Source organism: Somniosus microcephalus, chromosome 7 (genome assembly GCF_052327205.1).
Source record: "Somniosus microcephalus isolate GS21.2 chromosome 7, FLI_Smic_1.0, whole genome shotgun sequence".
NCBI lineage: Eukaryota > Metazoa > Chordata > Chondrichthyes > Squaliformes > Somniosidae > Somniosus > Somniosus microcephalus.
In genome coordinates this window covers 260,498,406-260,514,147 of record NC_140993.1, presented here as the reverse complement: position 1 = coordinate 260,514,147, position 15,742 = coordinate 260,498,406, and the positions used below count along the sequence as shown (strand labels likewise).

Sequence of the window (15,742 nt, the reverse complement as noted above, 5' to 3'; positions counted from 1 at the left end):
TTTTAAAATTCTCATCCTTGTTTTCAAATCCCTCCATGACCTTGCCCTCTCTCCCTATCTCTGGAACCTCCTCCAGCCCTAAACCCTCCTAGATATTGGCGCTCCTCCAATTCTGGCCTCTTACACTTCCCCGATTTTCGTTGTTCCACCGTTGGCAGCTGTCCCTTCAGCCTCAGCCCTAATCTCTGGAATTCCCTCCCTAAACCTCTCCGCCTCGTCGCCTCTCCCTCCTCTTTTGACGCTCCTTAATACTTACTTCTTTGGGCAGCACGGTGGCATAGTGGTTAGCACTGTTGCCTCACAGCGCCAGAGACCCGGGTTCGAATCCGGCCTCGGGCAACTGTCTGTGTGGAGTTTGCACATTCTCCCCGTGTTTGCGTGGGTTTTCTCCGGGTGCTCCGGTTTCCTCCCACAGTCCAAAGATGTGCGGGTTAGGTTGATTGGCTATGATAAATTGACCCTTAGTGTTAGGGGGATTAAATACGTGGGGTTACAGGGATAGGGTGGGATATGTGTTGGTGTAGGGGTTACGGGGATCGGGTGGGATATGTGTCGGTGCAGGCTCGATGGGCCGAAATGGCCTCTATCTGCACTGTGGGGTTTCTGTGATTCTTTGGCCAAGCTTTTGGTCACCTGTCCTGATATTGCTTTATGTGACTCGGTGTCAAATCTTGTTTGATAACGCTCCTCTGAAGCGCCTTGGGACATTTGTAGTACGTTAAAGGTGCTATATAAATGCAAGTTGTTGTTGCTGTTGTCCCATATAGTTGTGATGCCGAGTACATCACAATACAAACACACACTCCACGCGACTCATAGGGGGAAAAATTCAGTTGGTTTGCGCCTCCTGTTAGCGCCTTAAGAGGGCACTAATGAGGTGCAAAGCAACTAGCGCCCGTGCGCAGCGATGTTTGTGCCAAGCACAAAATTAACTAGACATTTTGCGGCGATGCTAAACATTACCGCCACGATCTCCTGCACCGGCAGATCGTGACGTCAGTCGAGTGTGCAATGCCCCGGACCGGATATTGAGTGGCGCCCCCTGCCTTACCACCTGCCACTAGCAACAACAGGTTGAGGGGAGTGTTTTGCAGTCAGGAAGGGACTGGGGGAGCGCTATTTAAAGGCGACCGCTTCCTGCCTTTTTTTTGTTGGTGACATTTTTGCACCACGCATTCTGAGAGAGAGAGAGACTTCTGGAGAGATTCAACGCTGTGTGAAGGAGTTTTGGGTACTGAGCAGCACTTTGCAGGTTCATTTTGATTTGCCCTTCCTTGTATCGATTTAGAAGAGACTGTGGGGGCTGCACTCTGAGCTCTTTCCCTGGGCCTCTCCATTGTTCTTTCCAGCAGGTCTCTCCAGGCCGAGATTCAAGGCTGCAATGAGCAGGGTGTGGATGGAGAGCAAGATCGACCCTCCCCTTTAAGAACTGGCCGGCGCCATTGTGTTTGTGTTCCATTGCTGACTGACATCACATGAGCTTCACCAGCGCTCTGAGGTAGCGCCTCGCTCCTCGGCATTAGCGCCTTAAGACAGATGTGTAGCACTTGATTTAGCGCTCCAATCACATCCAGGGGCGATAGAAGCCAAGTTTGCAGTCGGAGGTGATAATTAGCGCCAGGCGCTAAACTTTGCGCACGGCTGATAATCACGCCCCAAACGGGGCGATACTGAATTTTCCCCCCATATAATCTCCCGGGGCAGACAAAAAAAAGATAAAAACCTAGGCCAATTAAGGAAAAAATCTGGAAAATTCCTCTCCATCCCCTTTAGGCAAACTCTTTACTAGGCAGGTGTTCCCATGTCCTTCAGGTCTTTATCAGGCCCTGATGAAAGGTCGTCAACCTGAAACGTTGGCCGCGATTTTGCCGGCGCTCAGCGGACCTGATTGGTTGCGGGTTAGCTGTGAAATTTAAACTGATTGACAGAGGGTCGGGAACCCGCTGTCCAAACATGCACACCTGCATTTCCCGATGTCGGGTCTGTCAGCGCTGAGCAGACCCGATAGGCAGCGGCGGGGAACCCAATTCAAATCACTAGTGGCTTGTTTACAGCCACTTAACAATGCTTTGTTTCCCCCAACGTTTTAACTTTCACAGATCTCTCACCGGTTTCCCGCTATGCCTAGACCTCGTCAGTGAAGCTGAGGCAGGAGGTCAGTGGCCATTGAATCAGCTGATGAGTTGACAGCTTCAATTGTCAACTCAAAGCTACCAGCTGATTGAAAAATGTTCCCTTAAGCACTAGCATCTCTAAACTGCATTTCCACTACAGATTCAGGATGCAGCAAGTCTTTACACAAGTCTCCGTGCAGTCTGACCTCATTACCTCTCCCACCATTGACAGATCACTTCTGTCATCTCTACTTCACCTGCCATCTATTCCAGCAGCATGGGTGCACTTTATACTCTCTCATCTTGGTCCTCAGACACACCAGCAGCACCAACAACCAAACCAACCTTCTTCACGATCAACTGATGCTGCACAGGACACAGGGCATCAGCACCCAACCACATTGCTGCCCAGGACGCCAGGGATGGCCTCACCATGGCCAGATTTACTTCACTTGATGCTGTACACCCTGGCTGCCACATGATGTGCCAGGTAGGCACCACCCCACACCAACACCATAAAGCATCCCTACAATGCCCAAGCCATTCCTTTCACACTCATCACCATTGCGATGTAAGAATTCGCAATAATTTACAGTTCTGAAGATTCATTTTTTTGATTAAAGTATCCCTGGGAGATGTGCTTTTAAATTTCCAGGGATAAAAATGGCGGACACCACATGGCCGAGACAAAAGAGGTTTGGAATGCAGCTTTCTGTGTCTGGGAGTAAGGTTCAATGAAGACAAAGGACATTGCTTTGTTTACAAAGCAACTGAATGCTATTAGCATTTGTTTGTATATCGAGTGGATACGTCTAAACTGCAGAAGAGACTTTTTGTATCTTGAATGGGAAACGTTAAGATTTGAATGGGTTTTAAATCACCCAGTACTGGACAATAGAGCAGTTGTATCTCCCTTTTGTTTCAGCCCAGGAAGCTCCGGAAGACACATTAATCCAGTCTAACCACTTTGAGTTAGCCTATCACAGCTTTCTCTTGTGTATTGGACCCTTGCAAGGCAGAAAGGCAGGGGCCGCACCAGGTATAAAGATAGCGGCTGGAAGCTAGCTCTCTCTCTTACTTCGCTGGACCACAGGTGAGCAGAGTTTCTGTCTCCTCAACAAGGCAACCTAGCAGGAGTTTGGGGGATGGTAATTTAAGGGGATATTACTAAGATTGTTTAACCAACATTGTAGTCACTTACCCCTCGTTTTTGCCGTCTGCCTTACCCCATTTTAAGCAATTTTACTGTAATTACTGTGTGCGTGGGATAGTTTGATATTTTGATTATAGTTTCTTTTAGTTAATAAAACTTGATTTTTTTCTCTCATCCAAACTACGTGTCTGTTTTAATATCAATAATTATAAGCCCTGCAGTCAGAACTGGAAGGTGGGGTAGCGATTCGAAACCGCTGTTTTAAAATTAGTTTTATTGGAATTGGTCTGATGTGCAGGCAAAGGCTGTAAGACCGGGAAAATTACTTTAAACCAGTTTAAAGAAGCCCCCTAAATCCTTACAGCGAGGGGTACCGTTATGTCTCACCATTCACTGCAACTCATTAAGCCACTTCCAAAGGAACACACAAATCTGTCCAAGAAAGCAAATTAAAAATAAAAGTTTCAATGTTTAACAGCACATTAACAGAAACTTCACCTGAACACTGGCTAAAACACAGAAGGCCTAGAAATTCACTTGGGCGCGGGCAGCTCGCTCGCGCCCAAAAGTTAGCGCTGGGCGGGGAGGCATTAGCGCACGCCGTATATTCGTCTTCTGCGCCACAATTCGGAAGCGGGCGCTATACCAGGGTGTGCCCGTCTCCGTTCGGGGCGCTGCAACTGAATATCGGCGCGCTAGTTGCCGCAGCGCCACCCGATGCGGTGCGGCAGGCTGCGGTACTGCAGGCCTCCTCCTTCTCTTAAGGGGGAGGTGCCTGCAACGGCCAGAGCCCCGATCGCGAGTGCCGGCAAAAGAGCCCGGCACAACGGAGAAGTGCCGGGCTCCACGGAAACCAGCCGGCAATGCCGCGGGGGGGGGGGGGGGTGGAGGAGGCCGGGGAAGGAGGTGCGGTCGGCCGCACCTTCAGCTTTAAAGCGCCCCACTATGGCAGCAGGACGGCCCCGTTTTCTGTTCGCTGTTTGCGCCCGCTTCGGAGGAGGCGGGCGCAAATAAATATGGGGATCGGCGCGGTTTCGGGGCGTTACGGGCCACCGCGCACACCGATGACGTCATCGGTCCCGGCGCAGCGCTAACGGCTACCGCCGCCAATACCGCTGCACTCAATTTCCGCGCTACCACCCCGCCGGCGCAAAAGACCTCTTTAGGCGCTAAGTGGGCGCAAGGCCCACTGAATTTCTAGGCCAGAAATGTTTTGTTAGTTCGTATGATTGCACTAGGATGCGGATGAGTGTGAGGGGTGGCTAGTGAGATGGGGAAGTGATAATGTAAATAGAGAGGGATGGGTGGAGGTGCAAGGTAAGTTGGTGTGAGTAAGGATGTGCAGGAGTAGGGTAGGGAAGGCAGAGTGATGGGGATGTGATGAGTGGCACAACAGGATGAGGTTGAGTGTGGCTTAGCAGTAACGTTTTGAGATCTACTGAGATTATTGAAAGGTTTGTGCCACTGCAGCCTGGTCCTCCTAACGACATCTCTGCTTGTGTCCTCCTGTGCAATGTGCAACCAGGCTGCGTTGGTGTCCTGGGGAGGTCTCTTCTGCCCATTGGAAGGGAAGAGAACCTCCCAGTGTGCTGTGACTCCCTCCATAACCATATGGAGGGAGTCATGGGAGAGCCTGGGTGCAGCTGTGCACCTCTGTGCAGTGTTTGTCAGTGTTTGCAGCACCTCAATGCTGTAGAACACTGACAACACAACTGTCAAAGTAAATTTGCACATCGTCCCTTTAAGGAAACTGGCTGATGATGCATCATAAATGAAGTCATCAGACCCGCTTCCTTCAATTGGTCGGAAAACTCACTAGGCGGAGTTTAGCAAGCCCAATCAGAGGAAGGTCATGTCAGAGGCTGGGATGGAGCCAGCAGCGGGGCCGAGACCCGCCACCGACGTCGCTCGCCGAGGTAGGGAAAATCGCAGCCGTTAACTCCGTTTCTCACTCTCTCCACAGATGCTGCCTGACCTGCTGCGTATTTCCATCACTTTCTGTTTTTATTTCAGATTCCCAGCATCCGCAGTATTTTGCTTTTGCCATAAATGCACCATCCTGGCGCGAGCAGCATGTTTTGGTAGTCATGTAATGACACAATACTGTGGCATCATCGCCCATGCAGTGATGCTCTCTCTATGGTGATACAGGAAACTCTCTGGTATCCGGCACCGACAGGACCGGGATGGTGCCGGTTGATTAAAAATTCCGGATGACGGAGAGGGTTATCTACCGAGGCTATTTTTAACAAACAAAAATAAAAAAATCAAGAAATGCGCAGTATACAGTAATTGGGTGCTCCCGGCAGCGCGGGAGAGTCAGACTCCTGTTATTGAGGTGTTCGGACTTCCGACAGCGCCAAGAAGCCGAGTAGTGGCAGTTTGGAGAACTACCCCCACTGACTAACTCGGCCACCGCGGGAGACTCAGACTGGGCAACATTTCCGGTTATTGAGGTGTTTTCGGAGTAAGAATTTTGCCGGTTAATAGAGAATTCCGGATATTTAGGTGCTGTTTAAACGAGAGTTTCCTGTAACATGAAGCAACATCATTGCAAAAAGACCAGCCCATACTTATGCGGAATAGCGAAGCCCACAGTGCAGCCAGTTCACAGAAAGACAAGCTGCAATATTCACAACTAAATGTGGGAGAACTGTGCAGTTACCTCACTCTCCCAAGATCCGGCTGCAATATAAAAGTTCCTAGAGTGTGGAGCGGACAACAACAAGGCTGGTCTGTGAAGTATTCAAACTATTAGTACAAGAAAGAGCTAATAGGTTTAATAGCCTGTCAATTATCTTAGATCTGTGTCCTCTGCTTACCGACCCTCCTGCCAGTGGAAATAGTTTCACAGGAACAGGAGTAGGCCATTCAGCCCCTCGAGCCTGTTCCGCCATTCAATAAGATCATGGGTGATCTGTATCCAAACTCCATCCACCTGCCTTGCAAAACCCCATATAATTTGGAACACCTCTATTAAAGCTCCCCATAACCATCTCTGCTCTAAGGAGAATAAACCTAGTTTGACCGCTTTGCGGAACACCTCCGTTCAGTCCGTACGGGTGACCCTGAGCTTCCGGTCGCCTGTCACTTTAATTCACCGCTTCACTCCCACTCTGATCTCTCTGTCCTCGGGCTATTGCATTGTTCCAATGAAGCTCAACGTAAGCTCGAGGAACAGCACCTCATCTTTCGATTGGGCACTTTGCAGTCTGCTGGACTCAACATTGAGTTCAACAATTTCAGATAATTATCCCTGCCCCCATTTTTCATGCAGTATGATTTTTGCCATTCCCATTTGCAACATTTTATCTTTCCTGCCTCTTACAAAAGTACAGGATGTTCTTTCTATTTCTTCCTCCCCTCCTAACCACCCCCCCCTGTCTCTGCACCTGCTTAATATCTGTTAATCTCCAGCTTTTTCCAGTTCTGATGAAGGGTCCCAGACCTGAAACGTTAACTCTGTTTCTCTCTCCACGGATGCTGCCTGGCCTGCTGAGTATTTCCAGCATTTTCTGTTGTTATTTTAGTTTCTTTAGTCTCTCCACATCACTGAAGTCCTTCATCCTTGATACCATTCTGGTAAAATCGCCTCTGCAGGTTTTGGTAGTAGAACTATTTTGGTGGTACATTTCGTGATAAAGCAGGGAGTCTCCAGAAAACTTTTTTGAATGAAAGAGAGGTGCCACCAAATCCGTTAAAAACCAAGATCAACAAACTACGATTCCTTTTGTATTTCCTTTTCTATCCATTTCCACCAATATATATTTGTTTAAACAAGGAGCGTAGTTGGCATCATCAGGTTTGAAGGACATACTGAGTGTGAGGAAACTCAATTAACTTCAAATGAAGAATGCGCAGAAACTCCCTGGGTAAATGACGGTATCTTCTGATAATAATTCAGCTCCTTCAAACTGTTCGACAGAGTAACACCTCCAGATCATTCCCCTTTCTCCTCCCCCTTACTATAATGGCAATTACAGTTCAAATGAAAATAATTGAAAAATATCAAAAAATCGAACAACTAATTTTTTACATAAAAGTTACAGCACAGAAAGAGGCCGTTTGGCCCAACTGGCCCATGCTCCACACGAGCCTCCTCCCACCCCTACTACGTCTAACCCTACTAGCACAACCTTCAGTTCGTTGTTCCCTCATGTACTTATCTAGCTTCCCCTTAAATGCATCTATGCTATTCGCCTCAAGCACGCCTTGTTCTACATTCTCACCACTCTCTGGGTAAAGAAGTTTCTCCTGAACTCCCTATTGCATTTATTGGTGACTATCTTATATTTATGGCCCCTAGTTCTGGTCTCCCCCACAAGTGGAAACATCTTCTCTACGTTTACCCTATTGAACCCTTTCATAATCTTAAAGACCTCGATCAGTTCACCCCTCAGCCTTCTGTTTTCTTGAGAAAAGAGCCCCGGTCTGGTTAGTCTTTCCTGATGGGTATAGGAACAGGACTAGGCCATTTCACCCCCTCGAGCTTGTTCCGCCATTCAATGAGATTGTGGCTGATCTGTGACCTAACTCCATATATACGGTTTGCCCCATATCCCTTAATACCCTTGTAAATCTTGCTTGTGCCTTCTCCAGTGCCTCCATATCCTTTTAATATAATGGAGACCGGAATTTTGCACAGTACAGAAAGAGTTACGAATAATTGGACGTTCACTTTAAACCTGACTGTATCGATGATGTCACAGTTTCCAAGGTGAAGTAGCATTCTAATCAAGGAACTTGCGTACACAACCTTTAACCATTGAACAGCTCGGGCAACTCCTTATTTTTATTATTTTACAACATTTCCCATGCTGATTGATAAATATTTTGTGAGAGCCTTCTGTAATTAGGTTGTAAAGCTGCTTTTATGCTATGGTACCATACAGTGTCAAACACGTCGAAGAAACACACTGACCTGGCTGACTCAGGTGCTGTAATTTCCAATATTGACTGATAATATTGTTCAGAACCAATATCTTCCAACATATGGGCTGTTGGAGTTCAGGCTGGGATTTTATCTGTACCAAATAGCTAAAAAGCCATTTCTTCTGTTATTGGTCTTACGGTAGCTCATATCAAACTAGAAATACTGCCTCAGTCTATCACTGGCTCGTTATCCGATGCACTTCTTGTTTGAGTAGACCAGTTCTTTCTGCGGTCTGAGATAGATCACACGGCTATTGCGAAACGCTGAGTCTAGCAGCTTGGATGAGAATGGGACTGAGATCAGTGCGATCTCAGTCGTTGAGTATTTTCAAGACCGAGATCGATGGATTTTTGGACACTAAGGGAATCAAGGGATATGGGGATTGGGCGGGAAAGTGGAGTTGAGGTAGAAGATCAGCCACAATCTTACTGAATGGCGGAACAGGCTCGAGGGGCTGAATGGTCTACTCCTGCTCCTATTTCTTATGTTCTTAGATTGATAGACTTTTTGTTGGGTAAGGGTATCGAGGGATATGGAGCTAAGATAGGTAAATGGACTTCAGGTACACATCAGCCATGATCTAACTGAATGGCAGAGCAGGCTTGAGGGGCTGAATGTTCCTATCCTGCTAATTTATCCAGTGGACTGAGGTGAATTTAAGCGTCACGAGAGACTGAAACCTCAAAATGAGGACCTCTTATTGGAACTTCACCACTGGAAGTGCTACATTAGCCCAGAGTCATCACATATTCTACAACGTGGGCCGAAGTGTCGATCGATGGCCGGGCTTGAAGTCATGTGTGCGGATGTGAAGTGAATCTATTAACCATTGTATTTTTACAGAACACTGAACACACATTCCTGTTAAAAGCCCATTCCCACTGTACACTCAGACATTTAATAATGACTTCAAAAGGGAATTAGATCGCTGTTTAAAAAAGGACAAAATTGCAGGACTATGAAGAAAGAGCAGGGGGGAGTGGCACTAATTGGAGAGCTCTTTCAAAGAGTCAGCACAAGCACGATGGGCTGAATGGCCTCCTTCTGTGCTGTATGATTCTATGATTCTATGGGCTAAAAATTCAGTTGGGCGCCATTTGGGGCGCCAAGCTCGCCTGGGTGCCGGAATTACCGCTGCGAGCGGAGCCACTTGCGCCATCCGGATATTCAGTTTCTGTGCCCCAAATGGAAGCGGGCCGCTACTCGAGGCTTCCCGCGCCCCGCTTGGGGCGCTCACCCTGAATATCGGCGTGCTAAGGGCTGCAGCGCCACACGCTGCGGCACGGCACGCAGCGGTACTGCAGGCCTTCCTCCCACTGTTAAGGGGGAGGTGCCTGCAACAGCGCGAGCCCCGCTCGCGAGTGCCGGCAAATGAGCCCGGCACCAAGGAGAAGTGCCGGGCTCTCGGGAAACAGCCGGCAATGCCACGGGGTGGGTGGGGGGTGTTTAGGAGGCCGGGGATGGAGGTGCTGGCAGGCGGCCGACGAAAAAGCGGCCGCCCGCACCTCCACCTTAACTAGCGCCACTACCGCCACAGGTAGGCCCCTGTGAACCGGTCGCTAGTTGCGACCGGCGTTAAAGAGGCGGGCGCGACCAAATATGGTCATCGGGGCGGGAGCGGGGCGCTGCGCACACCGATGACGTCATCGGTGGCGGCGCAGCGCTACAGGCTAACGCCGCCATTAGCGCCCCGCTAAATATCGCGGTAGGTGTGGCCAGTGGCGCTAAAGCCACTGAGTGCCCTCTTTGGGCGCAAACTGGTGGCGCAGCCCACTGAATTTCTAGGCCTATAAGTTTAGAATCAGATTGTTTGCTGAATGTGAACTTCTAATCTTGTTTTTTAGGTCAAATATCTACATGAAGGTACTTATGAGATAGTCTATTCCATCCCATTGCCTTAATGTGGCTACAAGAGCAGGTCAGAGGCTAGGTATCCTGCAGCGAGTGTCTCACCTCCTGACTCCCCAAAGTCTTTCTACCATCTACAAGGCACGAGTCAGAAGTGTGATGGAATACTCTCCACCTGCCTGGATGAGTGCAGCTCCAACAACACTCAAGAAGCTCGACACCATCCAAGACAAGGCAGCCCGCTTGATTGGCACCCCATCCACCACCTTAAACATTCACTCCCTCCACCACCGGCGTACCGTGGCTGCAGTGTGTACCATCTACAAGATGCACTGCAGCAACTCACCAAGGCTTCTTCGGCAGCACCTCCCAAACCCACGACTTCTTCCACCTAGAAGGACAAGGGCAGCAGGCGCATGGGAACACCACCACCTCCAAGTTCACCTCCAAGTCACACACCATCCTGACTTAGAAATATATCGCTGATCCTTCATCGTCGCTGGGTCAAAATCCTGGAACTCCCTACCTAACAGCACTGTGGGAGTACCTTCACCACACGGACTGCAACGGTTCAAGAAGACGGCTCACCACCACCTTCTCAAGGGCAGCTAGGGATGGGCAATAAATAATAAATGCTGGCCTTGCCAGCGACGCCCACATCCCATAAGCGAATAAAAAAAACCCAAAGGAATAGTTCATTTTTTTTCATGTATGTTTGACTAAAGTTACGATACAAGAACAACAACTTGCATTTATATAGTGCCGTTTACATAGTACAACGTTCCAAGGCGCTTCACAGGAGTGTTATCAAACAAAAGTTGACACCGAGCCACATAAGGAGACATTAGGACGGGTGACCAAAAGCTTGGTCAAAGAGGGAGGTTTTAATGAGCGTCTTAAAGGAGGAGAGAGAGGCGGAGAGGTTTAGGCAGGGAATTCCAGAGCTTAAGGCCCAGGCAGCTGAAGGCACTGCCACCAATGGTCTGGTGCTGGAAATCGGAGATGCACAAGAGGCCAGAATTGGAGGAGCGCAGAGAGCTCGGAGGGTCGTAGGGCTGGTGGAGGTTACAGAGATAGGGAGAAGCGAGGCTGTGGAGGGATTTGAAAACAAGGCTGAAAAGGCAAATCTCCTTTAGAAAGTTTACAGTATAGGACAGCATTACACTCTGCGTATCAATCTTTATATTGACCCACTCCTCTTTCAAGTCATTCCAAACATGTTGCTCCTTTAAATTATAAACATGATGAAAGACCAACAAAATATTTTAAATCAACGCAAGGAATTTATTTTCACCAATTATTACATGAAACTTTAAAAAAATAATTTACAAGTTCGCTTGAACTGCTTTCTGCTGTTTGGCAGACAACCAGCTGGGTAAATTTAAGAGTCAGGGAGTTCAGATGTGGCATACAGTTTGAATGAGTTTTGCAGAGGGCCGATTGGCATAATTACTTACATGAGTGTTGCCCATTTTGCTTCAGCTTTGTATCCTTTCCCGAAACTCAGACAACTGTAAGATATTTGTGGAGCAACATTTATACGGGGAGCAATAAAATCCATATGTGTGCTGATTGGGCGTGACTTCACTGCAAAGGGTTGGGATCCAGCGGTAAAAGGTTAATAAGTAATACCTGATACATTACCTTGACTTCGAGATGCCCAGGCACATAGAGACAGAGTTCCGATTATTCAGTCTGGCTTTCAAAAGTAAATAAAGAGCATGGGCAACACAATCATTACCTGGGCTGTTATGTTTAACAGGGTACAATAGCATAGTGCAATAAGTCCCTTTCAACCATCACCCCTGTGCTCACTGACCTACATTGGCTTCTGGTCTGACAATGCCTCAATTTTAAAATTCTCATCCTTGTTTTCAAATCTCTCCATGGCCTCGCCCCTTGCTATCTCTGTAACCTCTGCCAGCCCTGCAACCCGTCAAGATCTTTACATTCCTCCAATTCTGGCCTCTTGCGCATCCCTGATATCCATCGCTCCATCATTGGCGGCCGTGCCTTCAACTGCTTAGGTCGCAAGCTCTGGAAGTCCCTCCCTAAACCTCTCCGCCTCTCTACCTCTCTCTTCTCCATTAAGACGATCCTTAAAACCTACCTTTTTGACCAAGCTTTTGGTCACCTGTCCCAATATGTGGCTCGGTGTCAAATTTTGTCTGATAACGCTCCTGTGAAGGGCCTTGGGACGTTTTACTATGTTACAGGCGCAGTATAAATGCCAATTATTGCTGCTGTTGGGTATGTTACTGGGCTAGTAATCCAGAGGCCTGGACTAAAAATCCAGAGAATGTGTGTTCAAATCTCACCATGGCAGTTTGAGAATTTGAATTCAGTACAAAAAAAATCATGAAGCTATCAGATTGTCGTAAAACATAACTGGTTCACCATTGGGAAGGAAACATGCTGTTCTTACCCGGTCTGGCCTACCTATGAATCCAGGCCCAGAAACCACAGAAACCCCACAGTGCAGATAGAGGCCATTTCGGCCCATCGAGCCTGCACCGACACATATCCCACCCGATCCCCGTAACCCCTACACCCAACACCAACACATATCCCACCCTATCCCCGTAACCCCACGTATTTAATCCCCCTAACACTAAGGGTCAATTTATCATAGCCAATCATCCTAACCCGCACATCTTTGGACTGTGGGAGGAAACCGGAGCACCCGGAGGAAACCCACGCAAACACGGGGAGAATGTGCAAACTCCACACAGACAGTCACCCGAGGCCGGATTCGAACCCGGGTCCCTGGCGCTGTGAGGCAACAGTGCTAACCACCATGCCACCATGCTGCCCACTCCGATGTGGCTGACTCTTAACTGTTACTCTGAAGTGGTCTAGCTAGCATTCCTATCAGAAGAAGGCCCTCCATCACCTTCTCAAGGCCAACTACAGTTGGGTAATAAATGCTGGCCTTGCCAGCGACGCCCACATCGCAAAAATGAATGGAGAAAAATGATCTGTCGACTGCAACAGCTGAGGTATTGCTCATGTACTTACCTTCGGTAAAGGGAGGATTTTAATTTCCATTGTCCTGCAAAAATGGGGCCATAGCGAAGTGGTCAACTTACAGCCATGTTCCCACGCTGCTGCCATTTTTCCTTTGGTCTTCCACTAGGCAGGAGCCTCGTTAATCTATGAAAACCAGGTCCAATGATGCACATAGGACCTTGAATCAATTCTAATTGCTTACATTGTCAGTGGGTAGCATTCTTGACTCTGAGTCAAAAAGTCGTAGGTTCAAGTCCCACTCCAGAGACTTGAGCACAAAATCTGGGCTGATACTCCAGTGCAGTACTGAGGGAGTGCTGCACTGTCAGAGGTGCCGCTTTTTGAATGAGATGTTAAACCAAGGCCCCATCTGCCCTCTTGGGTGGATGTAAAAGATCCCACAGCAATATTTTGAAGAAGAGCAGGGGAGTTCTCCTCGGTGTCCTGGACAATATTTATCCCTCAACCAACATCATTAAAACAGAGTATTTGGTCATCATCACATTGCTGTTTGTGGGAGCTTGCTGTGTGCAAATTGGCTACTGTATTTCCTACATTACAACAGTGCCTACACTTCAAAAGTACTTCATTGGCTGTAAAGTGCTTTGGGATGTCGTGAGGTCGTGAAAGGCAAGTTTTTTTATTGTTTTGTGTCTTCTGTGGACCTCTGTTGTGCACGTGTCTCATGTACTTACTTTCCATGTTTTCTATAAATGCCTAAGTGATAACACGTGCAAACATTTTCATTTTTTTTTACCATTTTTAGTCACACGAACGAGGAACCGAAGGAAAGGCTCCTTGCAAAATATTTTTTTTAAAATTTGGATCTTATGCTCACGACCATTCCGCTCATTACGACACTCAGTGATGATGGCGTCATTATTTGGAGTAGGCTTTAACTCGCTCTGGAGAATGTGCAATGTTGTCACACCTGGGTAAAGGATTGGGATAAGGAAGAATGAAGGGGCAAGAGGAGTTGGGGAAAAGAAGGAGGGAACCATTACATAGAAATTACAGCACAGGAACAGGCCATTCGGCCCAATAGGTCTACACCAGTGTTTATGTTCCACACGAGCCTCCTCCCACCCTACTTCATCTAACCATTTCTGCATATCCTTTTATGTAACCACATATTACATTTGCAGCATACATTGTAAATGGTTAATATGCACGGGTACCTTCTGAACCTCACTTGGATTATAAAGTATTACAAAGTATTTACAACAAAGAAACAGGCCATTCAGCCCAACTGGTCCGAGCCGGTGTTTATGCTCCACACCAGCCTCCTCCCACCCCCCTCTTCATCAAACCCCATCAAAATTTCCTTCTATTCCTTCCTCCCTCATGCGTTTATCTAGCTTCCCCTTAAATACAGGAATCCCACCCCAACCGCGGTTTTGCCATACGTGGATTTCGCGTATACACGGTTTCCACTCTGCGGCAATTTTTGCCAAACGCGGCCGTGAAATTCGCGTATCCGCGGTTTTTAATTTAGGAATAAGGTAAATAACATGATTTTTATGCTTTTTATATTCTTTTTTATTGTGTTTATACACATTTATACTGAATTTGCCAACCGTGGTTTTACTAGCCACAGGGGTTTTCAGGGACGCATCCCCCGTGGTTGGGGAGGGATCCCTACATCAAAGCTAGTCACCTCAACCACTCCCTGTGGTAACGAGTTCCCCATTCTAACCACAGTTTAAACATACAATTTACTCTTTAAATTTACTCGAACAGAAATGAATAGAAAAAATATAATGAGGAATCATAATCCTCTGTACTAACAATAAAACTAACTCTTGAAGATAAACCCTTCTGGTGACTCACATTTGACATCACATTTCCCCTCTTATCTAATTTCGTTACACCTAACATCAATCCTTTCTGCAATAAGCACACATTTTGCACTTGATCTTGTCTCAAAGTGCTGTGATTTGAATTAGTCAGTAATGTTTCACTGATGATGATATGAATTACAGATGAGACGATCAATGACTCTTAAGGGCTTGACAGTACAGCACACATTGAAAGGAGCATTGTTATTGTACTGGGGAGTTTCCAATCAGGCGTAGTCTTTTTGAGCAACCCATAAACAAAAATACTGTACCTAATAAAACATTAAATGAAACTTAAATTAAATTAAAATTTGGTTGCCAGGGGTGATGATGCACTCCAGTCCCTGCGGTGCCCACTGGTCGCGGAAGGCCTTGAGCGTGCCGGCAGACACCGCGTGCTCCATCTCCAGGGCTACCCGGGCGCGAGCGTGGCCGCGGAAGAGAGACAGGCAGTCGGGCCGAATGACCCCCTCGACCGCCCGCTGCCTGGACCTGTTGATGGCAACCTTGGCCAGGCCCAGGAGCAGTCCCACCAGGAGGCCCCCCCCCCCCACCGACCTGCCCGCTCCACTCCGCACCGGGTGACCAAAGATCAGGAGCGTGAGACTGAAGTGCAGCCAGAAATCGAGGAGCAGCCCTTTCAAATAATGGAAGAGGGGCTGCAACCTCTCACACTCTATATAAAAGTGGAACACAGACTCCTCCAGGCTGCAGAAAAGACAGGCGGCCTGGGAGTCCATGAACCTACTTAAAACTTTATTGCACGGGACTGTTCCATGCAACACCCTCCAGGCCAAGTCCCCAATAGATAAAGGGAGGACTCCCGCGTAGAGAGCCCTCCATTGGG

General features: G+C 47.8%; 1 protein-coding gene across 2 annotated transcripts in view; it reads right to left on the bottom strand.

Moving 5' to 3' along the window:
* The window catches only part of anxa13l (annexin A13, like), a 66,243-nt gene extending 54,632 nt beyond the window's left edge, over positions 1-11,611 (bottom strand). For both annotated transcript variants that reach the window (XR_015079098.1, XM_085993661.1), the window contains exon 1: positions 11,506-11,611. Coding sequence is in view for 1 of the 2 variants with exons in the window: in XM_085993661.1 (XP_085849787.1) it covers positions 11,506-11,520 (15 nt within the window). In the remaining variant the exon portion in view is untranslated. The remainder of the gene's footprint in view (positions 1-11,505) is intronic.
* Positions 11,612-15,742: the final 4,131 nt, after the last annotated feature.